The sequence below is a fragment of the Mustelus asterias genome, chromosome 23 (assembly GCF_964213995.1).
Source record: "Mustelus asterias chromosome 23, sMusAst1.hap1.1, whole genome shotgun sequence".
In the NCBI taxonomy this organism is placed as follows: Eukaryota; Metazoa; Chordata; class Chondrichthyes; order Carcharhiniformes; family Triakidae; genus Mustelus; species Mustelus asterias.
Window position 1 is genome coordinate 46,996,493 of NC_135823.1, and position 25,525 is coordinate 47,022,017.

Here is a 25,525-nt window from a genome sequence, read left to right on the forward strand (position 1 = left end):
GCTGGAAGGAAGGTAGAGGATTCAGAGGAGTGGAAAACTGGGGAGGGATGCACTTAGCAAAAGGGCTGAACTCAGGGGAGGGGAACCTGAGGAGTGGAGTATCCAGAGGAATGGTGGGGAGACCAGTGGAGAGGGGTCAAACCCAGAAGAGGGGTTTTTGATGACGCAGGGTTGGGGGAAGGAGGACCTGAACAGGGCCAAAAAAAGGACCTGAGCTGTGCTGAGTGCATGCTGATCCCTGTCAGTGAGCTCTTCCTGGGAGAGGGTGGGTCATCATCAAGAATGGAAATTGTTCCCAAACACAAAACAAACAACTTCCAGTAAGAAATGGAGGAAAAATGTCTGACTTTGTGTAGATTGGTTGGGAAGTTTATTACAATCACTGAGGCAGCAAATGCTGGAGACATAAAACTTAAACAGAGTGTACTGTAAATGAGGCAAGTCAGTTATGATCTGTGGAGAGAAAAAGCAAGTTAATGTTTCAAGAATGGACCCATTGTCAATTCTAATGTGACATTGTCTGCTCTGCTCTCACACACTCACTGACCTACCATGAGTTGCTAGCACGTTCTATGACTAATTGTGTTTTGAGTGATGTAGTGGATATGAACAGGCTAATATTGTTGTCTTGTGCTAGGCTTCAATGATAAATGTCAGAACCGCACAGTTCATTGAAGATTCTGATGTGATGGATGAGCGTTTGAGGATCGAGGAGCTTTCAGTTTCCCAAATAGACATCCCGTTGGTGATAAAGGAGCTCTCCAAGGTAGGTGCAATGTCTTTCTAGCAGTACTGACATTGTAGCAGGAAACCAGCTTTGCAATCAGGTGAATGGACTCAGTGACCTGTCAAGGGGTGGCTGCTGGAGGAAACAATCTTTGTCATTCAATTTTCTGCTGGTGGTCTCAAATCACTTGAGCAGTTAATTGCGTCTCGAGTCTGGGCAGAGGGATCTGGGTATCTTTGTTCATGAATCACAGAAGGTGGGTATGCAGGTACAGCATGTAACAAAAAAGGCAAATGGAATGTTAGCATTTATTGCAAAAGGACTGGAGTATAAAAGTAGAGGGTGTTGGTGAGACCACATTTGGAGTTTTGTGTCCAGTTTTGGTCTCTTTATTTGAGGAAGAATGTGGTGTCAGTGCTGAGGAGGTTCACCAGATTGATTCCAGAGATGAAAGTGTTGATGTATGAGGGGAGATTAAACAGGTTGGTCTTATACTCACTGGAGTTTAGAAGGATGAGAGGGGATTTGATAGAGCTATCGAAAATACTAAAAGGGATTGATAGAGTGGACATAGACCAAATGTTTCCCCTTGTGGGGCAATCTAGAACAAGAGGTCGCAGATATAAGTTGAGAGGCAGTAGATTTAAAACTGAGATGAGGAGGAATGATTACTCACAGACGGTGGTGAATTTGTGGAACTTGCTGCCCTATAGCACATTGGAGTCTGAATCATTAAATGGTTTCATACAGGAGATAGATATATTAAAAACAGGTTAAAGGATGTGGGGAGCAGGTAAGGAAGTGGATTTGAGACCAGGGAGAGATCAGTCATGGTCTGATTGAATGTCAGAACAGGCTCGAAGGGCTGAATTGCCGCCTTCTGCTCCAAATTCCAGTGGCCCTAATGTAGGTTCGTTCTGACCACTCCATCCTTCCAGCCACCTCCTGTTCCACTGCAGTAAAGAGTGATGCATTCAAGATGGAGCTCCCAAGAATAAAGACATCTCAGTCAATTGAAGCATGACTTCCCCTGAGATCTATGCCCAGGATCCTCCTCCTCTACCCCCCTCCCCGAATGCTTTCCCTCCTCCCCCAGGATCCTCCACCATCAGCCTCACCCCCACCCCGGGAAACTTCCCCTCTCCCTTGGATCCTTGCGGTCTCCCCAATTTTCTATCTCCGCCCCCAACCCAGATTCTCCCTCAGGTCCCCCCTCCTCCCCTGGGTTCTACAATCCCAGCTTTCCCCAGTATGTACTGCTTCCTGCTGTTTTCCATGACCTTATCCTCTGGAGCATCATTTCAAACTGGGTAATTCACAATGGGTGGGATTTTTCCAACATAGACACTGGTGAGAATCATCACGGGCAATGGCTTTCCAAATTTTCCCGGCCCACCCGCAGTGATGCCGTCCATGTCAGGGCTGGAACCCCTGAAACCCTCGACATTGCAACATAAACTGTCGAGCGGCCTATTAACTAATGTTTCAAACTTGTGAATATAAACACTACCTTGCTGTTTCATTGCCTCCCACCTTACCCTCTATTCCCCAGCTTCTCTGTGGCCCCTGACTCTCTATGCCCCCTCTGACAATGTAACTCACCCTACTGTGTTGTATTCACTGGAGTTTAGAAGAGTGAGAGGGGATCTCAGAAACCTATAAAATTTTAACAGGGTTAGACAGGGTAGATTCAGAAAGATTGTTCCCGATAGTGGGGGAGTCCAGTACCAGGGGTCATAGTTTGAGGATAAAGAGTAAACATTTTAGAATTGAGGTGAGGAGAAATTTCTTCACACAGAGAGTGGTGAATGTGTAATTCACTAGTTGAGGCCAAAACATTGTCTGATTTCAAGAAGAAATTAAATATAGTTCTTGGGGCTAAAAGGATCAAGGGATTTGGGGGGAAGGGGGCATCAAAATGTTGAATTTGATGATCATAATGAATGACAGAGCAGGCTTGAAGGGCCGAATGGCCTAGGCCTGCTTCTGGTTTCTACGTACTCTTCATGCCCCAAACCACTCTCTATAACTCCAATTACTTGACTCTGAATCTCCCTTAGGGAAATTAGCTGAAATCAAATTCCAGCAACATTTCCATTCTGATTGGCATTATCACTGCTGTTCACAACTTACATTTACAATTTCTAAATTTGTAGATGACACCAAATTGGGAATGATATTTAATACTGACTGCAAACAAATTACAGGAGGCCATTAATAAACTTGCAGAACGGGCAGATATTTCGCAAATTAAATTCAACACAGCTAAATGTGAGGTAGTATGAATAGGGGAGGGGCCATTTATTATTTAGAGGGTGCAAGTCTAGATGGGGCAGAGTATAAATACACCAAACACTAAAAGTTACGCCACAGATTAACGAGGCCATAAAATGCAAACCAATCACTCAGCTTTATTTCTGGAGCAGTAGAATTGTAAACTCGGGAAGTTGTGCTAAACATGCATCAAACCTTGGTTAGACCATATTTACAAATACTGCATGCAGTCCTGGTTAGCATATTAAGAATATAGAGCCACTGAAGAGGGTACAGAGAAGATTTTACAAGGATGATACCAGAAATACATGGCTTTATACATCAGGAAAGGATTGGCAGTCCGAGTCTCTTTTCATTTGAGAGAGATGTATAGCTGAGGGGTGATCTAATAGAGGTCTTTAAAATTATGAAAGGTTTTGACAAAGTGGATACAGAATGTTTCCTTTAAAGGGGCCCTCGATATAAGGTAAAAATCTGATAGGGAATTCAGAAGAAAATGTTTTCCTCACAGAGGAGTGAGAATGTGGAACTCATGATGTGGCTGAAGCAAATAGCATAGGTGCATCTAAGAGGAAACTAAACAAGCATATGAGGGAGAAGTGAATGCAGAGTTACATTGATAGATTTTAGTTGCGGAGAGATGGGAGAAGGCCCGAGTGGATCATAAAATCATAAGAAATACTGTAGGAGCAGGAATAAGCCATTTGAGCCATCCAACCTGCTCTAAGATCATGGCTGTTCTGATTGTGGCCTTAACTCCTCTTACCTGCCTGCTCCCTTTCCCCCATAACCATTGAATGCCTTGCGTCTAACTCAGCCTTGAGTATATTCAATGACCCAACCTCCACTGTTCTCTGTGGAAGAAAATTCCAAAGAACAACAACCCTCTGGGAGAGGAAATACCTCCTCATCTGTCTTAAATGGCAGACCTTATTTTTAAAATGTTCTCCCTTGTTCTAGATTCCCTCATGAGCAGAAACATCTTCTCAGCATCTACCCTTTCAAATCCCCTCAGAGTCTTACATATTTCAATAAGATCACCTCTTATTGTTTTAAACTCCAATAAGTATAGACCCAACCTCATAGACTCACCGAATTGTTATGGCACAGAAGGAGGCCACTACTGGTCAACCTTTCCTCATAAGACAACTCCAGCATGGATTGGTTGGGTTGAATAGCCTGTTTCTGTGGTGTATATCCTCTGTAATCCTGTGAAATAGTAGAGATGTTAAACAAATATTTTGTGTCTTTCTTCACAGTAGAAGACACAAGCCACGTATCAGAAATAGAGGGTAGCCAAGGGGCTAATGAGAGTGAGGAACTTAAGGTCTTAAGATATCTGTCGAGGAAAAACTGTTGGAGAAACTTAAGGGACTAAAAGCCAACAAATTTCCACCACCTGATGGCCTTTGCTCTATGGTTTCAAAAGAGGTAGCTGCAGAGAAAGTGGATGCACCAGTCATGTTTTCCAAAATTACTAAATTCTAGAATGGTCCCAGTAGTTTGGAAGTCAGCAAATAGAACATCACTACCCAAGAAAGGAGGGAGAGAGAACTGAATGATCCCTTAACAGCAGACGAGCATTCTTCAATTGCTCTAGCTGATTGTGCCTAACCAGAATGCCAATAATGAAACTGTATGTACAACAAGGCAAAGCTTAAAATGATACCTCCCCATGTGTTCAGGAGTTTGTAATGCCTTTGTGCTATACTTAAAGAGGCCACATTAAAAATTGCAAAATTAAGGAACCTGATTGTACAGTTTAGTTTCCTTAAATGCCACAACTTATTTTCAGTCAGATATAGTGAATCTGGTTGATTGTACTGACTCTTTGTTACCTCCCTCCATTTGGCTCACATTTGATGTTGCATCCCAAATCCAAATCCCTGCCTAGCTTGCCTGCAACTCCATATTTGAATCACAGAATTGCACAGAATGTACAACACAGAAATAGACCATTCAGTCCACGTGGTCCATTAGCCTTCACCCACCCTCCTTTTTCTGACCTAATCAACATAATCTATTTTTTTTCTCACTCATGCGTCAGTTTCCCTTTAACTGCATCTGCTCTAGTCACCTCAGCTGAAGGATGTGAATGTCCTTGAGAAGTTGCACAGGAGATTTACCAGCATGGTTCCAGGGATGAGGGAATTTAGCTACAAGTTTAGGTTGGAAAAGCTGGAGTTAATCTCTTTGGAGCAAAGGAGGCTGAGGAAAGGCAATTCCCATAAGTTGATACTACAAGGACACAGATTTAAGGTTTTAGGTACAAGAAACAGGGGGATGTAAGGAAGAAGATGTTTTTACATAGTCAGGGTAATGACTGCCTAATCAGAATGATGACTGCCTGTTGTTATAATCCCAGTTGGTGTTATAATTGGATGGCAAGATTCTAGAATGGAACCCTCTCTCAAAGACTGGAAGTTTTACTTATTTTTCATCAGACGTGGAGGAAACGGATCCATAGGGCCGCTAATTAGTTTTTACCAACAAAAGAAAACATTTATTAAACATGAAAGAAATGGATTCAGAAGTGGAAGCACCGCTGCCTCGCAGTGCCAGGGACCCGGGTTCAATTCCAGCTTTGGGTGACTGTCCGTGTGGAGCTTGCACATTTCTCCTTGTGTCTGCGTGGGTTTCCTCGGGGTGCTCCAGTTTCCTCCCAAACTCCAAAGATGGGCAGGTTCGGTGGATTGGCCATGCTAAGTTGCCACTTAATGCCCCAGGATGTGTGTATTAGGGGAAATTAGTGGGGTAAATACTTGGGGTTAGAGGGCCTGGGTAGGATGCTTTATTGGAGAGTCGGTTTATACTCGATGGGCTGAATGGCTGCCTTCTGCACTGTAGGGATTCTATGTTTCTATGATTATAATACAACACTCCTTCACTCTCCCTTAACTTAACCAATACACACAGGTTTAAGTTTAACATGGATGATAAAGTACATTCAAAGCTACAATGGTCTCGTTAGCATGCAGGTTTGTGGATTCTTCCTCAGAATTTCCCCAGATGTTTTTCATAGGTGAGTATTCACTTCACTTTTAGCAGTGATTCGAACCAATCCCTTTCAGTTTCCTCTGCCTCAACTGGCTAACTGTCTTCTTACAGTCAATTATTTTAACTTTCAAGTGCCAGCTTACTAGAATTACTTCAAAACGTCCAGTTGCCCCTTAAAGTCTTCTCCCAACTATAAATCCAGTTAAATAGAATGGCTTCTTTAACTCAGAGCTCTTGTTTCTCTCTTCCTTGATTTCTTTTGGAGCATACCTTTGATTAAAGGAGTGTAAGGGTGTCTTGCTGCAGTTATACAGAGCCTTAGTGAGGCCACACTTTGAGTATTGTGTGTAGTTTTGGTCTCCTAGTCTGAGGAAAGGCTATTGAGGGGGCCCAGCGAAGGTTCACCAGACTGATTCCTGGAATGGCAGGACTGACATATGAAGAGAGATTGGATCGACTGGGCTTGTACTCACTGGAATTTAGAAGAATGAGATGGGATCTCATTTAAACATATAAAATCCTGATTGCACGAGATAGGCTAGATGCGGGAAGAATGTTCCTGATATTGGGGAAGTCCAGAACTAGGGGTCACAGTCTAAGAATAAGGGGTAAGCCATTTAGTGCTGAGAAGAGGAAGAGCTTTTTCACTCAGAGTTGTGAACCTATGGAATTCTCTACCACAGAAAGCTGTTGGGGCCAGTTTGTTAGATATGTTCAAGAGGGAGCTGGACATGGCCTTTGCGGCCAAAGGGATAAAGGGATATGGAGAGAAAGCGGGACTGGGATACTGAAAGTGCATGATCAACCATGATCATATTGAATGGTGGTGCAGGCTCAGAGGGCCGAATGGCCTACTCCTGCACCTATTTTCTGTGTTTCTATGTTTATTCTCTATTCATTTAGCTTCAATATACTGAAGTTTATTTTATCACCGTTCTCTGGGTCTGTTGAGCTGGCTTATTTAGCTTTGGTTTACTCCATTGTTACAGCCTTTCTCAACCTTGAGCTGAACTGAGATGGAGACCTCCCAGCTCCCTTGCAGCCCTCAGAAAAAAACCTGCCACACTTTTGCTGCACTTAAGAACGCAAGAGTGTTCTGGCTCCACCTTTTCTCTCTGAATCCTAAACTTGTCGCTTTGGAATTCAACAGGAACTGATGTTAACCCCTAAATTGCCAAACATTTTTTTCAACATGAAATCTATCCCCAGCTCCCCTCCTGCCGCAAAAATGTTAAATTAAACCTACCTAAAACTATGCCTTTCTTCTAATATTTTACCCATCCAAATATCAATCCCTTAAATCTACCTTTAGGTTTCCTACAAAGGTGGCAGAGGTGGCGGCTGTCAATGAATTCAAAAGGAAATTCTAGAACTCTAATATTTTATGATTCTATGAAATTGGATGAGCTCTTCAGGGAAATAAATGTTCAGAGCTATGAGGTTGAGCAGAGGAATGGGACTGATTGGATTGTCCTATAGAGAGTCGGTATTACACCTGATGAACACTGATTCTATAAAACAGGAAACTACAGGCCAGGTAGCCTGACATCAGTTGATGGTAAAATGCTAATATCTATTATTATGATTGTCTTAACAATGCACTTTGCAAATAACAGCCTGGATCAGACAAAGTCAGCATAGTTTTACAAAAGGAAAATTGTGTTTTACAATTTTATTGGAGTTTTTTAACAATGTAACTAGCAGCTTTAAAAAAGTGGAAACAGTAAATGTAATATATATGGATTCCTAAAAGGGTGCCTCACAAAATGTTAATAAGCAAGATAGGGACTCATGGAGTTGGGGCAGTATATTAGCATGGTATAGGATTGGTTAATGGACAGGAAGCAGCAAGTAGGATTAACAGGGTATTTTTAAGTAGCAGGCTGTAACTAATGGTGTGTCGCAAGGAGCAGTCCTAGGCCCTCAGCTATTTGCAATTAATGTAAATGCTTTGGCAAAGAGACAGAGTATTGCATCCAAGTTTGCTAACACTACAAAGCTTGGTGTGAACATAGGCAATGAGGAAAATACAAAGTGGCTGCGAAGAGGTATAGACAGGTTAAGCGAGTGGGCAACAAGTTTGCAGGTGGAGTATAATTTGGAGAAGTGTGAAGTTATTCACTTCAGCACTAAGAATAGAAAAGCAGAACCTTTTATAAAAGGTATGAAAATTTTAAATGTCAATGTTTGGAGAGACTTGGCGTATGTGCAGAAGGAACACACAATGCTGGCATGCAGGTACAGCAAGCAATTTGGAGGGCAAATTTATTTTGTCTTCTATTGCAAAGAGATTGGAGTGCAAGAACAAGGAGGTCTTGCTCCTATTGGACAGGGCTTTGGTGAGATCATATCTGGCAGGAGACAGTACAGCAAAAGTTCACTAGATTGGTTCCTGGTTGCCCTATAGCGAGAGGCTGAATAAATTGGCCCTTTACTTTCTGGCATTAGGAAGTATGATTGGTAATCTCATTGAAACATACCAGAATGTGAACAGGCTTTCCAGTGTAAACACTGAGCATTTAGATTCCTCCTGGGCTGGAGAATCTAAAACACAGGGGCACAGGCTCAGAATAGGCACTTAGAACTGAGAAGAGAAATATCTTCATTCAAAGGGTTGTGAATCTTGAAATAGTCACCTCCAGAGGGTTGTGGATACTTTGTCATTGAGTATATACAAAGTGAGATGGATTTTTGATCTCCCAATAAATCAAGAGATATGGAGAGTGGGCAGAAAAGTCGGATTGAGGCAGAAGATCAGCCGTGTTCATATTGAATGACGGAGCCAACTCAAGGGACCAAATGGTCTACTCCTGTACCTATTTTTCTCATTAAAGACACTTTAGAAATGCAGGTCTTTCTTTTGTTTGTCATGGAATAACCAGCCTCTGCCCTGTTCTTGTAGCCACAGTCTCGATGTGGCAGGTTTATTTCATGTGACCCCAAGACCTTGATGCTGGGGTTGGGGGTTGGGGACGGGAGGGTGGTAGTTTTGAATTGAATTGATTTATTTTTGTCACGTGTTGGGTTACAGTGAAAAGTATTGTTTCTTGCGAGCTATACAGAGAAAGCATATCATTCATAAAGTACATAGGGGAGAAGGAAAGGAGAGGGTGCAGAACATAGTGTTGCAGTTACCGATAGGGTGAAGAGAAAGATCAACTTAATATGGGGAGGCAATGGCCTAGTGGTATTTATTGTTCAACTATTAATCCAGAAGCTCAGCTAATGTTCTGGGGACCCAGGTTCGAATCCCACTACGGTGGAATTTGAATTCAATAGAAAAATCATCTGGAATTAAGAATCTACTGATGACCATGAAACAATTGTCGATTGTCGGAAAAACCTATCTGGCTCACTAATGTCCTTTAGGGAAGGAAATCTGCCATCCTTACCCGTTCTGGCCTACATGTGACTACAGAGCCACAGCAATGTGGTTGACTCTCAACTGCCCTCTCAACAAGGGCAACTAGGGATGGGCAATAAATGCTGGCAAGCCAGCGATGCCCATGTCCCACAAATGAATTAGAAAATGTGATAGGATCATTCAAAAGTCAGATGGCAGCAGGGAAGAAGCTGTGCTTGAGTCGGTTGGTACACATTTACAGACTTTTGTATTTTTTCCCGACAGAAGAAGATGAAAGAGAGAATGTCCAGGGTGCGTGATTATGCTGGCTCCTTTCCTGAGGCAGTAGGAAGTGTAGACTGAGTCAGTCGATGGGAGGCTGGTATGCGTGATGGTCTAGGCTGCGTTCACAACTCTTTCTAGTTTCTTGCGGTCTTGGGCAGAGCAGGAGCCATACCAAGCTGCGATGCGTACGGAAAGGATGCTTTCTATGGTGCATCTGTAAAATTGGTGAGAGTTGTAGTGAACATGCCGAATTTCTTTAGCCTGCTGAGAAAGTAGAGGCGTTGGTGGGCTTTCTTAACTACAGGATCGGCACCTGAGGGACCAGGTGTGCTGTGGGTTGGCGATGGGGAGACGTGCAATTTTAGAGCAAATAGCTGGGCTTTTCGATATTCAAGCTGATTATACCTGGCATTATCTCCCATTTTTGTTATTTTTAAAAATTCATTCACGGGATATCAGCTTCACTGGCTAGTAGTAAGCTGCCTTCTTGAACTGCTGCGTGGTGTACACCAACAGTGCTGTTAGGGAGGAGTTTCAGGATTTTCAACCAGCAACAGTGAAGGAACAGCGATATATTTCCAAGTCAGGATGGTGAGTGACATGGAGGGGAACTTCCAGGTGGTGGTATTGCCAGATGTCAGATGCCCTTGTCCTATTAGATGGTAGTGGTCATGGTTCTTGAAGGTCCTTTCTAAGAAGCCTTGGTAATTTCCTGAGGTGGTGGAGGAATTGAATGTTTGTGAATGTGGTGCCAGTCAAGCGGTCTGCTTTGTCCTGGGTGATGTCAAGCTTCTTGAGTGTTGTTGGAGCTGTACTCATCCAGGCAAGTGAAGAGTGTTCCATCATACTCCTGACTTGTACTTTGTAGATTGTGGACAAACTTTGGGGAGTCATGAGGTGAGTTACTTGCCCCAGGATTCCTAGTCTCTGACTTGCTCCTGTCAGCTCAGTATTTAGATGGCTTGTCCAGTTCAGTTTCTGGTCAGTCTGCAATACTTAGATTAACTCTTGTTGGAGATGGTCATTTCCTGGCACTTGTGTGGCGCGAATGTTTATTGCCATTTATCAGCCCAAGCCTGGATATTGAGCAGATCTTGCTGCATATGGACACATATTGCTCCAGTATCTGAGGTGGTGAACATTGTGCAATCATCAGGGACATCCCCACTTCCTACCTTATAATGGAAGGAAGGTCATTGATATGAAGCAGCTAAAGATGGTTAAGCCTAGGACACGACCCTGAGGAACCTTTGCAATGATTTGTTGGAGTTGAGATGATTGACCTCGAGCTTGATGATCTCCCAGTCTGTAATTCACATTTTGTCTTTCAGACTTATCCCATGGAGACAGTGCCTGCTGTGAAGAACATTTCTTTAGGTGTAAATAAAGGGGAATGTTTTGGGTTGCTGGGGTTTAATGGAGCTGGGAAAACAACCACCTTCAAGATGTTGACTGGTGATGAGAAGGTGAGCAAGGGAAATGCCTATGTCAACGGTTACAGTATCCTGAAAGACAAAAAAAAGGTGAGTACTTACTAACCATTCACCAGCGCTGCATTTACAGCACAGAAGCTGGCCATTTAACCCAGCCTGTCCATTCGTGTGTTTGTGCTTCAATTCAGCTTCTTCCCACCCTTCCTCATCCACTCTATCAGCATGTTCTTCTATTCTTTTCTCTTTCAGATTCCCTTTAACTTTCCACATTCCCACCACTCTGGGATCTATTAGTCACTGTCCTCTATTGATGATCCCTAGTTCTGATCTGCTTCGCAAATGGGAACATCCTCTCTATGTCTACCTTTTTGAACCCTTTTTCATAATCTTAAAAAGCTCTATTATATCACCACTCAAGTCTTCCCTTTTCTAGCGAGCACCCCACCTGTTCACTTTTTCCTGGTAAGTATAACTTTTTAGCTCTTGTATCATCATGCTGAATCTCTTTTGCACTTCTCAAGTGCCACAGCAACCGTGCAGTTACATAGCGAGCATTCAGTGTGATATAGACTACATCGAGCACACATCCTTTTTGTTTTCTGCCATGGCAGTTTCTGGGCATTGTACATGGGTCATTGTTAACTGGACTGAGGTAAACAGATGGGTAAAACATGAAGGGAGTTTCCCAGACTTCGGTTCTGGCTCTTGGCATGTGGCAGAGGGTTCCCATCCTGCAGAGGAGGAGGGGATTCCCATCCCACAGGAGAAAGGGGGGTTCCCATCCCGCAGGAGGAAGGGGGTTCCCATCCCGCAGGAGGAAGGGGGTTCCCATCCTGCAGGAGGAAGGGGGTTCCCATCCTGCAGGAGGAAGGGGGTTCCCATCCTGCAGGAGGAAGGGGGTTCCCATCCCGCAGGAGGAAGGAGGTTCCCATCCCGCAGGAGGAAGGAGGTTCCCATCCCGCAGGAGGAAGGGGGTTCCCATCCCGGAGGAAGAAGGGGGGGTTCCCATCCCGCAGGAAGAAGGAGGTTCCCATCCCGCAGGAGGAAGGGGGTTCCTATCTCGCAGGAAGAAGGGGTTCCCATCCCGCAGGAGGAAGGGGGTTCCTATCCCGCAGGAGGAAGGGGGTTCCCATCCCGCAGGAAGAAGGAGGTTCCCATCCCGCAGGAAGAAGGAGGTTCCCATCCCGCAGGAGGAAGGGGGTTCCTATCCCGCAGGAGGAAGGGGGTTCCTATCCCGCAGGAAGAAGGGGGTTCCCATCCGACAGGAGGAAGGGGGGTTCCCATCCCGCAGGAGGAAGGGGGGGGGTTCCCATCCCGTAGGAGGGGGGGATTCCATCCCCACAGGAGGGGGGTTGGGGGGTGGGGGGGGAGGGAGTTCCCGTCCTGCAGGACCAGGGCAGGGTTTCACATCTCGATGACAGGTGGTAGGTTTGGGTGGGTTACAGATCCTGGAACTTTAGTCCATTGTGCTTTCCTCATTTCCTTGTTTTTATCTCTCTAATTCTGGATAGGTGCGGCAGAAGATTGGTTACTGTCCCCAGTTTGATGCCCTTCTTGGTCATATGACAGGGCGGGAAACGCTGTTTATGTTCGCACGATTACGGGGCATTCCTGAGAGAATCATTACCCAGTGTGTGGATGATATGCTGCAAAGTCTCCTACTTGAACCTCTCGCTCGGAAGCTGGTGCGGACATACAGGTGAGTAAAGCCAAGCTATCACTCGCCTCCTTCCCCTTGTCTTCTCGTCACTCTTCATTCATGTTAGACATAAGGGTCAGTGTTTGAGAATTTTCCTCAATGGCCATAAAATTCACAGCACATGGACCATTTGATCAATGCTGCATTTCAAAACATACGGGAGGGGAGGGTGGTGAGTATATAGCTGAAGGGAAGCTGTTTGGGTTTGCTGGGGGTGGGGTGGGAGTAGGTGGTGGGGATGGAGAGAAGGGCTGCAGTAATATTGAGGCTACACCATCCAGAGGCTGCCAGATCAACACCAAGGAAATTCCTGGGGGCAAGAGGTGTCACGCAGCAGGGAAACCATTTGTCAAGGTTACCAGTCTCTCTGCCCAGTCCCTCTCTCTGCCAAGATTCCTGGTCCCTCTCTAAGTCAAGATTCCCAGGGATTTCTAGCCTCTCCCTCCCTGTGCTGAGATTCCCAGGGGCGAATTTTCCCATTCCGCCTGCCACAGGAATCGGAGCGGGTGAGGGACGGACCATGGAAAGATCCATTGACCTTGGGTGGGATTTTCCAGTTTCGGAGCAAGCGTGGCCAGAAAAGCTGGTCTCACTCACTCTCCCCCCCCGCCTCAAACGGAAATTCCTGGTCTTTGTCTCCGTGTGCCAAGTATCATGCTGCTGTTGGTTTTGTCCTGTCCTAGCGGTGGGAATAAGAGGAAGTTGAGCACCGCAGTGGCGATGATCGGAAACCCTGCTGTTGTCTTTCTGGATGAACCTTCCACCGGCATGGATCCTGTTTCCAGGAGGCTATTATGGGATGCAGTCACCAGATTTCTACATATGGGGAAGTCTATTGTCATCACTTCCCACAGGTAGGCAGTTTCTCTGTTAAGAGTCGAGTTAAACTAAGGTTTATAGTTACAGGAGGAGGCAATTCAGCGCCTTCAGCCTGTTCCATTGTTTTAGATCAAATCTTTTCGGTTTCATAGTTCCATTTACTCACATTAGTTCCATAATCCTCAGTGCCCTAGTCTGACAAAAATCTATCAGTCTCAATTTTCGTTTGACTCCCCAGTATCAAGACGTTTTGAAGGAGTTCCAGATTTCCGCTGCCTTTGTGCGCACGGGTGTCCTGTCATTGCCCGTGAACAGTCTGATTCCAATTGTAAGGTTATGCCCCTTAGCTTCTCTCTGAGACCTCATTGAATGGAGAGCAGGGCTCAAAGGACTGAATGGCCCACTCCTGCACCTAAGTTCCATTTTCCTATGTTCATTGCCATCTCTGAATCCCCATCCTCAACGTCCTCAGAGTTGCCCTCGACCAGAAACTTAACTGAACCAACCACAGAAATACTGTGACTAAAAGTGCAGCAAATAAATATCTTGTGACTCCCCAGAGTCTATCCACCATCTACAAGGCACAAGTCAGGGGTATGTTGGAATACACTCCATTTGCCTGGATGAGTACAGCTCCAACAGCTCTCAAGGAGCTTGATACCATCCAGAACAAAGTAGCCCAATTGATTGACATCTCATTCACCATGCATACACAGAGCAGCACTGTTGTTGTTTTTTTATTGTATGTGTGCACTGGTAAGGCCAGCATTTGCTGCCCATGCCATTTGCATTTTAGACTTTCTTGAACTTCTGCAGTCCATGTAATGTGGAACCGTACTCCTGGTTCTGTTAGGGAGTTCCCAGATTTTGATCCAGCGACAGTGAAGGAATGGTGATATAATTCCAAGTCAGAGTGGTGTGTGGCTTGTAGGGGAGTCTGCATGGTCATCGTATCTACCTGTTCCTTTGTCCTTCTAGATAAGGGTTGTCCAACCTCTTCATGCTAGGTGTCACATTTCAAAGTTTTCTCACTCATGGGGCCAATGAGCACATTTCAGAAAGATAAATTTTGGCACAACACTAAACATGAATTTCCAAAGCAAAGGAATGTCAAAGCAATAAATTATTCATATACAAATTAATAGGATAGGGCGGCACGGTGGCACAGTGGTTAGCTCTGCTGCCTCACAGTGTCAAGGGCTTGGGTTCAATTTTGACCTTGGTTGATTGTTTGTGTGGAATTTTCATGTTCTCCCCGTGTCTGCTTTGGTTTTCTCCGGGTGCTCCGATTTCCTTCCACAGTCCAAAAATGTGTGGGTCAGATTGATTGGCCATGCTAAGTTGCCCTTGGTGTCATGGGGATTAGCAAGGTAAATACATGGGGTCACGGGAATAGGGCCTGGGTGGGATTGTTGTCGGTGCAGACTCGATGGGCCAAATGGCCTCCTGCACTGTAGGGTGTTTATTCTTCTAGAACAACCCTTAAAAATGCCAAGCAGCAGAACAAACCAATAAAAACTGAAAGTAGGAGACTCAGCAATGGGTAATGCCATTGAAGGGGAGAAGGTCAGATTCTCTCTTGTTGGTGATGGTCATTGCCTGGCACCTATGTGGCACAAATGTTGCTTGCCACTTACCAGTCCAAGCCTGAATATTGTCCACATCTTTCTGCACATGACATTGTGCAATCATCCGTGAACATATCCACTTTGGACTTCATGATGGGGGGAAATCAATGCCAGGTTTCCATCTGGTTTTGTTCCTTTTTGACATTTCTGTAATGTTTGGATACAATTCAGTGGCTTGTTGGGCCATTTCAGAGGACATTTAAGAGTTACCCACATTGCTGTGGATCTGGAGTCACATATAGCCAGACCAGGTAAGCAAGGCAGATTTAGTCCAAAAAGGCCATTAGTGTATCATATGTGTTTGCACGACAATCAAGCCAATATCAATGTGATAGCATTTATTTATATTTTTATCTATTCACTTAGGTGTAATTGAATTTAAATTCCACCAGCTGCCATGGTGGAATTTGAACCTTTGAACCCCTTTCCCCAAGGTATTACTGGTCTGGTGACATCACTACTCTGCCACCATTGCCCACCTAATGAAGCAAATCACCTTGTTCCTTTGACAGAACCTTGCAAAACCATAACCTCTACCATCCAGGACAAGGACAGCAGACACTTGGTCACCTGCAAGTCCCCCTCCAAGTCACACACCATTCTGACTTGGAGCTATATCATTGTTCTTTCATTGTCATTGGGTGAGAATTCTGGAACTCCATCCCTAACAGAACTGTGGTTGTACCTATGACACATTGACTGCAGCAATGCAAGAAGGATGTTGACCGCCATCTTCCTGGGGGCAATTCGGGATGGACAACAAATGGTGGCCTAGCCAAAGCCTCTCTCAAACTATGAACAAATTAAAAGAAATGATTATCTCACCCTTGCTCTTTATTACTCTGTGTGGAATACAAGCCTAGTCTGTATACTGCATCAGCTGACTTTCTAGAATATAACACGCTAGCAGAGAATGGTTCAGAGCTGAGAATGGTGGGGGGTAGTCATATCATTTACATTTGCTTTCTGCCATTTTCCACAATGATTTTAATTTCACCTTGAGGTAACCATCCTCTCACCATGTTCCAGAAGCACAAGTGAATCCCCACTACCTTCACACAATTAAATACAATTAATGTACAACCCTCAGTCTATGCAATATGTCCCCGTGATTTAACCCTTATATATCCTTCCTAAGATGTGGTACTCTAATACCTGCTGGAACTGGTCTTCAATAAGTATATATCCTGTGTTTCAGTATGGAAGAGTGTGAGGCACTCTGCACCAGGCTGGCTGTGATGGTCAATGGTCAGTTCAAGTGCATCGGGAGCCCCCAGCATCTCAAGAGTAAATTTGGCAGTGGATACACGTTACTGGTCAAAATCCAGGGGGACAAACCTGATCTCACGCCTTTCAAGAACTTTATTGAAACAACATTTGAAGGTAAGTAACTAATTTCATCTGCATTCCGCGACTTGAACTGCACATAAGCAGGAATATTTCTCTCTTTCTGTCACACACAGACACTCGTGTATACCCTTACTCTCCTCTCCCCCACACTCTAACATTCTCTCACTCATTCTCACTCCATCTCTCTCTGTGGCCAGAATTTTAGCGTCCTGCCCGCCACGGGAATCGGAACAGGCGAGGGGCGGAACATGGAAAGCTCCATTGACCACGGGTGGGATTTTACGGTTTTGGGAAAATCCCACCATCAGTCTTTGTTTCTAACTCACTCTGTGTCTCTGAAACTCTCTGAATTTCTGTCTCCCTTTCTCTCCTTCTCCTCTCTTCTTCACTGCCTCACCCTCTCTCTTGCTCTCTCTCTCAGTTAGTCTTGTTGTCTTGCTCACTCCCTGGGGCACGTTTTCCCGTTCTGCTCACCACAGGAATTGAAGTGGGTGAGGGGCGGACCATGGACAGGTACGTTGACCTCGGGTGGAATTTTCTGGTTTCTCTCTCCCCCCCGCACTCTCTCTCCCCCCCGCACTCTCTCTCCCCCCCGCACTCTCTCTCCCCCCCGCACTCTCTCTCCCCCCCGCACTCTCTCTCCCCCCCGCACTCTCTCTCCCCCCCGCACTCTCTCTCCCCCCCGCACTCTCTCTCCCCCCCGCACTCTCTCTCCCCCCCGCACTCTCTCTCCCCCCCGCACTCTCTCTCCCCCCCGCACTCTCTCTCCCCCCCGCACTCTCTCTCCACCCCGCACTCTCTGTCCCCCCCGCACTCTCTGTCCCCCCCGCACTCTCTGTCCCCCCCGCACTCTCTGTCCCCCCCGCACTCTCTGTCCCCCCCGCACTCTCTGTCCCCCCCGCACTCTCTCTCCCCCCCGCACTCTCTCTCCCCCCCGCACTCTCTCTCCCCCCCGCACTCTCTCTCCCCCCCGCACTCTCTCTCCCCCCCGCACTCTCTCTCCCCCCCGCACTCTCTCTCCCCCCCGCACTCTCTCTCCCCCCCGCACTCTCTCTCCCCCCCGCACTCTCTCTCCCCCCCGCACTCTCTCTCCCCCCCGCACTCTCTCTCCCCCCCGCACTCTCTCTCCCCCCCGCACTCTCTCTCCCCCCCGCACTCTCTCTCCCCCCCGCACTCTCTCTCCCCCCCGCACTCTCTCTCCCCCCCGCACTCTCTCTCCCCCCCGCACTCTCTCTCCCCCCCGCACTCTCTCTCCCCCCCGCACTCTCTCTCCCCCCCGCACTCTCTCTCCCCCCCGCACTCTCTCTCCCCCCCGCACTCTCTCTCCCCCCCGCACTCTCTCTCCCCCCCGCACTCTCTCTCCCCCCCGCACTCTCTCTCCCCCCCGCACTCTCTCTCCCCCCCGCACTCTCTCTCCCCCCCGCACTCTCTCTCCCCCCCGCACTCTCTCTCCCCCCCGCACTCTCTCTCCCCCCCGCACTCTCTCTCCCCCCCGCACTCTCTCTCCCCCCCGCACTCTCTCTCCCCCCCGCACTCTCTCTCCCCCCCGCACTCTCTCTCCCTCCCGCACTCTCTCTCCCCCCCGCACTCTCTCTCCCCCCCGCACTCTCTCTCCCCCCCGCACTCTCTCTCCCCCCCGCACTCTCTCTCCCCCCCGCACTCTCTCTCCCCCCCGCACTCTCTCTCCCCCCCGCACTCTCTCTCCCCCCCGCACTCTCTCTCCCCCCCGCACTCTCTCTCCCCCCCGCACTCTCTCTCCCCCCCGCACTCTCTCTCCCCCCCGCACTCTCTCTCCCCCCCGCACTCTCTCTCCCCCCCGCACTCTCTCTCCCCCCCGCACTCTCTCTCCCCCCCGCACTCTCTCTCCCCCCCGCACTCTCTCTCCCCCCCGCACTCTCTCTCCCCCCCGCACTCTCTCTCCCCCCCGCACTCTCTCTCCCCCCCGCACTCTCTCTCCCCCCCGCACTCTCTCTCCCCCCCGCACTCTCTCTCCCCCCCGCACTCTCTCTCCCCCCCGCACTCTCTCTCCCCCCCGCACTCTCTCTCCCCCCCGCACTCTCTCTCCCCCCCGCACTCTCTCTCCCCCCCGCACTCTCTCTCCCCCCCGCACTCTCTCTCCCCCCCGCACTCTCTCTCCCCCCCCGCACTCTCTCTCCCCCCCGCACTCTCTCTCCCCCCCGCACTCTCTCTCCCCCCCGCACTCTCTCTCCCCCCCGCACTCTCTCTCCCCCCCGCACTCTCTCTCCCCCCCGCACTCTCTCTCCCCCCCCGCACTCTCTCTCCCCCCCCGCACTCTCTCTCCCCCCCCGCACTCTCTCTCCCCCCCGCACTCTCTCTCCCCCCCCGCACTCTCTCTCCCCCCCGCACTCTCTCTCCCCCCCGCACTCTCTCTCCCCCCCGCACTCTCTCTCCCCCCCGCACTCTCTCTCCCCCCCGCACTCTCTCTCCCCCCCGCACATTCTTGCACACTCTCATGTACTCTCACACACTCTTATGCACTCTTTCACACAAGCACACTTCTTCTCATGCACTGTTTCATGCATGCACTCTCACACACTGCCACGCTTTCACTCTCTAATGTACTCTTGCGCTCTGACACACACATTCGTGCACTCATGTTCTCTCTCTCATCTGTTTGCTTTCTCCCAAACACACGCTCTCTCACATGCTTGCACAATCTCTCACCCACTCGTGCCCTTTTGCACTCATGCTCAAACCCTCTCTCTCTGTCAGTCTCTCTTTCTCATTCTCTGTGGTTAAGAAAATCACCCAGTCAGGTATAAATCCATACCAACCATGTCGATTGCTGGTCTAGGCCATGTCAGTGGACCTCAGTGAGTGTTACAGGGTAAGAAAGATGTTTTCTTTGGCCTCAGTGCCTTGGGACCTTCAGGGATTCTACTCCTGCCTGTGTTTCGGTAACTCTGTTCAAAATGTGTGGGCGTTGAATAATGGTACTTGGGCTAGCTGTAATGCCTTCACAATTGCACAGCCAGCCACCAGTTAATGTGTGAAGACAAGAGGATGTTGAGATCGGGTGGAACATAGTTCAGTGAAAGGACATTGTGACATGAAGTGTGTTTGTTCATTGACTGCTGATTTCTTTAATAAAACAGGCCCTATCCCAACTGTTTTTAGATTTGTTCTCAGGATCTGGGTGATGTTGAAAAGGTCGCATTTATATCTTATTCCTGATGGCATTAAGAATTGGCCACACAATTGTATGGCTGATGCCAAATCGGGTAAGAACAGACAGAAGTGAACCATTTGGGTTTTTATTTCAAGCTGACAGCCTCGTGGTTAGATCGCTGGTGCCTGTGCACAAGTAATCAGATTTATTGAAAGTAATTTGAAGATTTCCTGGAGAGATTTTAACTTGGTGCCTCTAGCCCTTCCAGTACCAAAACCACTAGGTCACCATACCCACGGGGTGTGTACTACCTGGAATAGTCAAGGAGTCCATCTCAATGGTTATTGTTTGTCCTTTGAATATTTATTATGTTGTTTTATTTTTATTTCTGTTTCTAACTCCTTTTGTTTTATTGTGTGACAGGCAGTGTTTTGAAAGATGAGCATTATGGAATGGTGCATTACCACTTAACCAGCCAAGACTTGACCTGGCCTCAGGTAGGTTTCCTTGTTTGACTTGGAGCCTGAGTGGAACAACTTGCAACTGTCACTGCACCAGAAACTTCCAGAAAGAGAGGCTGCAGTTAAATGGCCCATCATAGGAATGGGAAAAGGCCACTCAGCCCCTGGAACAAGAGGGAGTCATTCAGCCCCTCAGAACAGGAGGGGGCTATTCAGTCTTGCGTCTGCTGCATAGGAGGAGGGAGAGATCACCAGAGTCCCTCAAGCTTGTCATGCCATCCAATCATCTGTCTCAGCATCCACTGCCTTTTGGGGGAGAAAGTTCCAGATTTCCAGTACCCTTTGTGTGAAGAGGTTCTTCCTGACCCCCAACCAAACTGGTTCTAATTTGAGGTTATTGAGATGAAGGCGTGTACATATGTATGCACCAAATTTTAGTAATGTGTATATCGAAACCAAAATCATTGAGCTCATCCATAGGTTTAGTCTCTCACCAATAAGGACTATTCTGACTTGTCTTTCAGAAATTCAAAGTGGGCGACCTCACATTTTCCCCCACATTGAGCTGCAACCTGCCAGAGCTTTGGTCACATTTAGTCTGTCAGTGTCCTTCTGTAACCTCCTGCTCCTATCCACAGAACTTTTCTGTACCTCCAAGGACAGCATTTAAAGAGAGAAGTGAGGGTCGGTGTACAGATGGTCCCAATATTAACAGGGGAGCCATATTCAAATTGGGAAGCTGGCCAGGCTGAGGATGCAGGGGCCCTGCTGTACTTAACTAAAATGGGGGGTGGGGGGGAGCTCAGGACCATGTTCAGGGGCTAAAGGCTTTCTTATCAGGCCCAGAGGAGAACTAATATTATTAACCCGTCAACAGTATTAATTATTAACTGAGTTATTACACCACCACTCATATTGTTAACTGATTACTAATTGATAATACACACTGCTTGCTGATACCAACCTATCAATAATACGCACTGTAACTGAGCTTAATAATCCATGTACTCGCTGTAATTGATATTATTAACCTATCAATAGTACTCACTGCTTGCTACTATTAACCTGTCCATAATACTCATTGTAACTGATATTACTATCATATCAATAATACTCACTTTAACTAACATTACTAACCTATGGATAGTACTCACTGTAATTGAAATTACTAACCTATCGATAGTACTCACTGCTTTCTAATATTAACCCATTGATACTGCTCACAGTAACTAAGATTACTAACCTTTCGATAGTGCTCACTGCTTGCTGATCCTGACCTATCAATAGAACTCACTGCAATTGCCTTACTAATCATAGAACCATAGAGACCCTACAGAATAGAAAGAGGTCACCCGGCCCATCAAGTGAGCACCGACCCTCCAAAAGTGCACCTGACACCCCTCATAAATCCACGCATTTTCCATGGCTAATCCACCTAACCTACACATCTTTGGACAGTAAGGGGCAATTTAGCATGGCCAATCCACCTACTCACTGTAACTGAGATTACTAACCTATAGATAGTACTCATTATAACTGAGATTACTAACCTATAGCTAGTATCTACTACTTGCTGATATTAACCTTTCAATAATACTGTAACTGAGATTACTAACCTTTTCCATAATACTCACTGCTTGCTGATATTAACCTGTTAATAATACTCACTGTAACTGAGATTACTAACCCATCAATAATGCTGACTGTAACTGAGATTACTAACCTATCAATAGTACTTACAACTTGCTGATATTAACCTATTGATAATATTCACTGTAACTGAGATTACTAATCGCATTGCTAGACCAGTATGTGTTCTGGGTGGGGGACTTCAACAGTGGCTCGGTAATACCACCACAGACCGAGCTGACTGGGTCCTAAAGGACATAGCTGGTAGACTGGGACTGCAGCAGGTGGTGAGGAAACCAATAAGAGGGAAAAACATGTTTGATCTCATTGTTACCGACCTGCTTGCCACAGATGCGTTTGTCCATGACAGTATCGATAGAAGTGACCACCGGACAGTCCTTGTGGAGATGAAGTCCCTTCTTCACATTGAGGGTACCCTCTATCGTGTTGTGTGACATTACCACCATGCTAAATGGGATAGACTTCGAACAGATGTAGCAACCCAGGACTCGGTATCCATGAGCCGCTCTGGGCCATCAGCAACAGCAAAATTGTACTCAACCACAACTTGTAACCTCATGGCCCAGCATATCCCCCACTCTACCATTACCACTAAACCAGGGGATTGACCCTGGTTCAATGAAGAGTGCAGGATGGCATGCCAGAAGCAACACCAGACATACTTAAAAGTGAGGTGTCAATCTGGTGAAGCTACAACACAGGACTACTTGAATGCCAAACAGCACAAGCGGCAAGTAATAGAGCTAAGCAATGTCACAAACAAAGGATCAGATCTAAGCTCTGCAGTCCTGCCACATCCAGCCATGAATAATAGTGGACAATTAAACAACTCACTGGTGGAGAAGGTTCCACAAATATCTCCATCCTCAATGATGGAGTCCAGCACACCTGTGAAAAAGATAGGGTTGAAGTATTCACAATAATCTTCAGCTAGGAGTACTGAGTGGATGATCCATCTTGACCCCCTCTAGAGGTCTCCAGCATCACTGATTGGTCTTCAGCCAATTCGATTCACTCTATGTGATACCAAGAAACGGTTGGAGGCACTGGATACTGCAAAGGCTATGGGCCTTGTCAATATTTCCAGCAATAATACTGAAGACTTGTGCTCCATAACTTGTTGTGCCCCTCGCCAAGCTCTTCCAGTATAGCTACAGCACTGGCATCTACCTGGCAATGTAGAAATTTGGCCAGGTATGTCATGTACACAAGAAATAGGACAAATCCAACCTGGCCAATTACCGCCCCATCAGTCTACTCTTGATCATTAGTCAAGTGATGGAAGGAGTCATCAATAGTGCTATCAAGCAGCACTTACTCAGCAATAACCTGCTCACGAATGCTCAGTTTGGGTTCTGCAGGGTGACTCAGCTCCTGACCTTATTACTGCTTTGGTTCAACATGGACAAAAGGGCTGAATGCCAGAGGTGAGGTGAGTTTGACTGCCCTTGAAATCAAGGCAGCATTTGACCGAGTATCGCATCGAGAAGTCCTAGCAAAACTGTAGTCAAATGGAATCTGGGAAAACCTCTCCACTGGTTGGATTCATACCTGGCACAAAGGAAGATGCTTGTGGTGGTTGGAGAACAATCATCTCAGGTCCAGGACATTACTGCAGGAGTCCCTCAGGGTAGTGTCCTAGGCCTAGCATCTTAAGCTGATTCATCAATGAGCTTCCTTCCAACCTAAGGTGAGAAGTGGGGTGTTTACAGATGCTTGAACAATGTTCAGCACAATTTGTAACTCTTCAGATACTGAAACAATTCATGGGATGACAAGTGGCAAGTAACATTTGTGCCACACAAGTGCCAGGCAATGTGCATCTCTAATAAGAGAGGATCTAACTATCACCCCTTGACATTCAATGGCATTATCATCGCTGAATCCCCCACTATAAAATATCCTGGGGGTTACCATTGACCAGAAACCGAACTGGACTAGCCATGTAAATTCTATGGCTACCAGAGCAGGTCAAAGCTAGGAATACTGCAATGAGTAACTCACCTCCTCAACCCCAAAGCCTGCTACCATTTACAAGGCGCAAGACAGGAGTGTGATGGAATATTGTCCACCTGCTTGGATGAGTGCAGTTCCAAAAACACTCAAGAAGCCCAACACCCACAAACATTCACCCCTCCACCACCGATGCACAGTGGCAGCATCTGTACCATCTACAAGATGCACTGCAGGAATTCACCAAAGTTCCTTAGGCAGCACCTTCCAAACCCAAGACCACTACCATCTGGAAGGACAAGAGCAACAGATACATTGAAACACCACCTGGATGTTCCCCTCTTAAGTCACTCCCCTTTCCTGACTTGGAAATATATCATGATGTGGAGATGCCGGCGTTGGACTGGGGTAAGCACAGTAAGAAGTCTCACAACACCAGGTTTAAGTCCAACAGGTTTATTTGGTAGCACAAGCTTTCAGAGTGTTCCTCCTTCTTTAAGTGAGTGAAGAGTTGTGTTCACAAACAGGGCATACATAGACACAGACTCCATTTACAAAATAATGGTTGGAATGTGAGTCTTTACAGGTAATGAAGTCTTTATAGGTACAGACAATGTGAGTGGAAAGAGGGTTAAGCACAGGTTAAAGAGGTGTGACTCTGGGGAGATTCACAGTGTGCTGGAGTTGGGGAGATTCACAGTGTGCTGGAGTTGGGGAGATTCACAGTGTGCTGGAGTTGGGGAGGTTCACAGTGTGCTGGAGTTGGGGAGATTCACAGTGTGCTGGAGTTGGGGAGGTTCACAGTGTGCTGGAGTTGGGGAGGTTCACAGTGTGCTGGAGTTGGGGAGGTTCACAGTGTGCTGGAGTTGGGGAGGTTCACAGTGTGCTGGAGTTGGGGAGGTTCACAGTGTGCTGGAGTTGGGGAGGTTCACAGTGTGCTGGAGTTGGGGAGATTCACAGTGTGCTGGAGTTGGGGAGGTTCACAGTGTGCTGGAGTTGGGGAGGTTCACAGTGTGCTGGAGTTGGGGAGATTCACAGTGTGCTGGAGTTGGGGAGGTTCACAGTGTGCTGGAGTTGGGGAGGTTCACAGTGTGCTGGAGTTGGGGAGATTCACAGTGTGCTGGAGTTGGGGAGGTTCACAGTGTGCTGGAGTTGGGGAGGTTCACAGTGTGCTGGAGTTGGGGAGATTCACAGTGTGCTGGAGTTGGGGAGGTTCACAGTGTGCTGGAGTTGGGGAGGTTCACAGTGTGCTGGAGTTGGGGAGGTTCACAGTGTGCTGGAGTTGGGGAGGTTCACAGTGTGCTGGAGTTGGGGAGGTTCACAGTGTGCTGGAATTGGGGAGATTCACAGTGTGCTGGAATTGGGGAGATTCACAGTGTGCTGTCACATCTCTTTAACCTGTGCTTAACCCTCTCTCCACTCACATTGTCTGTACCTGTAAAGACTTGATTACCCGTAAAGACTCGCATTCCAACCATTATTTTGTAAATTGAGTCTGTGTCTATGTATGCCCTGTTTGTGAACACAACTTTTCACACACCTGAAGAAGGAGGAACACTCCGAAAGGTCGCGCTACCAAATAAACCTGTTGGACTTTAACCTGGTGTTGTGAGACTACTTGGAAATATATCGCCATTCCTTCACTGTTGCTGTGAACCAGCACAAAATCCTGGAACTCCCTCCCTAACAGCGCTGTGGGTGCACTCACACCTCAGGGACTGCAGTGGTTCAAAAAAGCAGCTCACCATCCATCGCCTTCTGAAGGGCAACTAGGGG

The 25,525-nt window shown here is 47.0% G+C and overlaps 1 protein-coding gene across 5 annotated transcripts in view; it reads left to right on the forward strand.

Moving 5' to 3' along the window:
- Nucleotides 1–25,525, forward strand: part of abca3b (ATP-binding cassette, sub-family A (ABC1), member 3b) — a 118,101-nt gene that overhangs the window by 81,218 nt on the left and 11,358 nt on the right. For 4 of the 5 annotated variants that reach the window (XM_078240429.1, XM_078240428.1, XM_078240426.1 and 1 more), the window contains 6 exons: nt 638–766; nt 10,958–11,149; nt 12,571–12,758; nt 13,442–13,612; nt 16,404–16,588; nt 20,109–20,182. In XM_078240429.1, coding sequence (XP_078096555.1) covers nt 638–766; nt 10,958–11,149; nt 12,571–12,758; nt 13,442–13,612; nt 16,404–16,588; nt 20,109–20,182 — 939 coding nt within the window. The remainder of the gene's footprint in view (nt 1–637; nt 767–10,957; nt 11,150–12,570; nt 12,759–13,441; nt 13,613–16,403; nt 16,589–20,108; nt 20,183–25,525) is intronic. The other variant, XM_078240427.1, reaches the window with a different exon arrangement.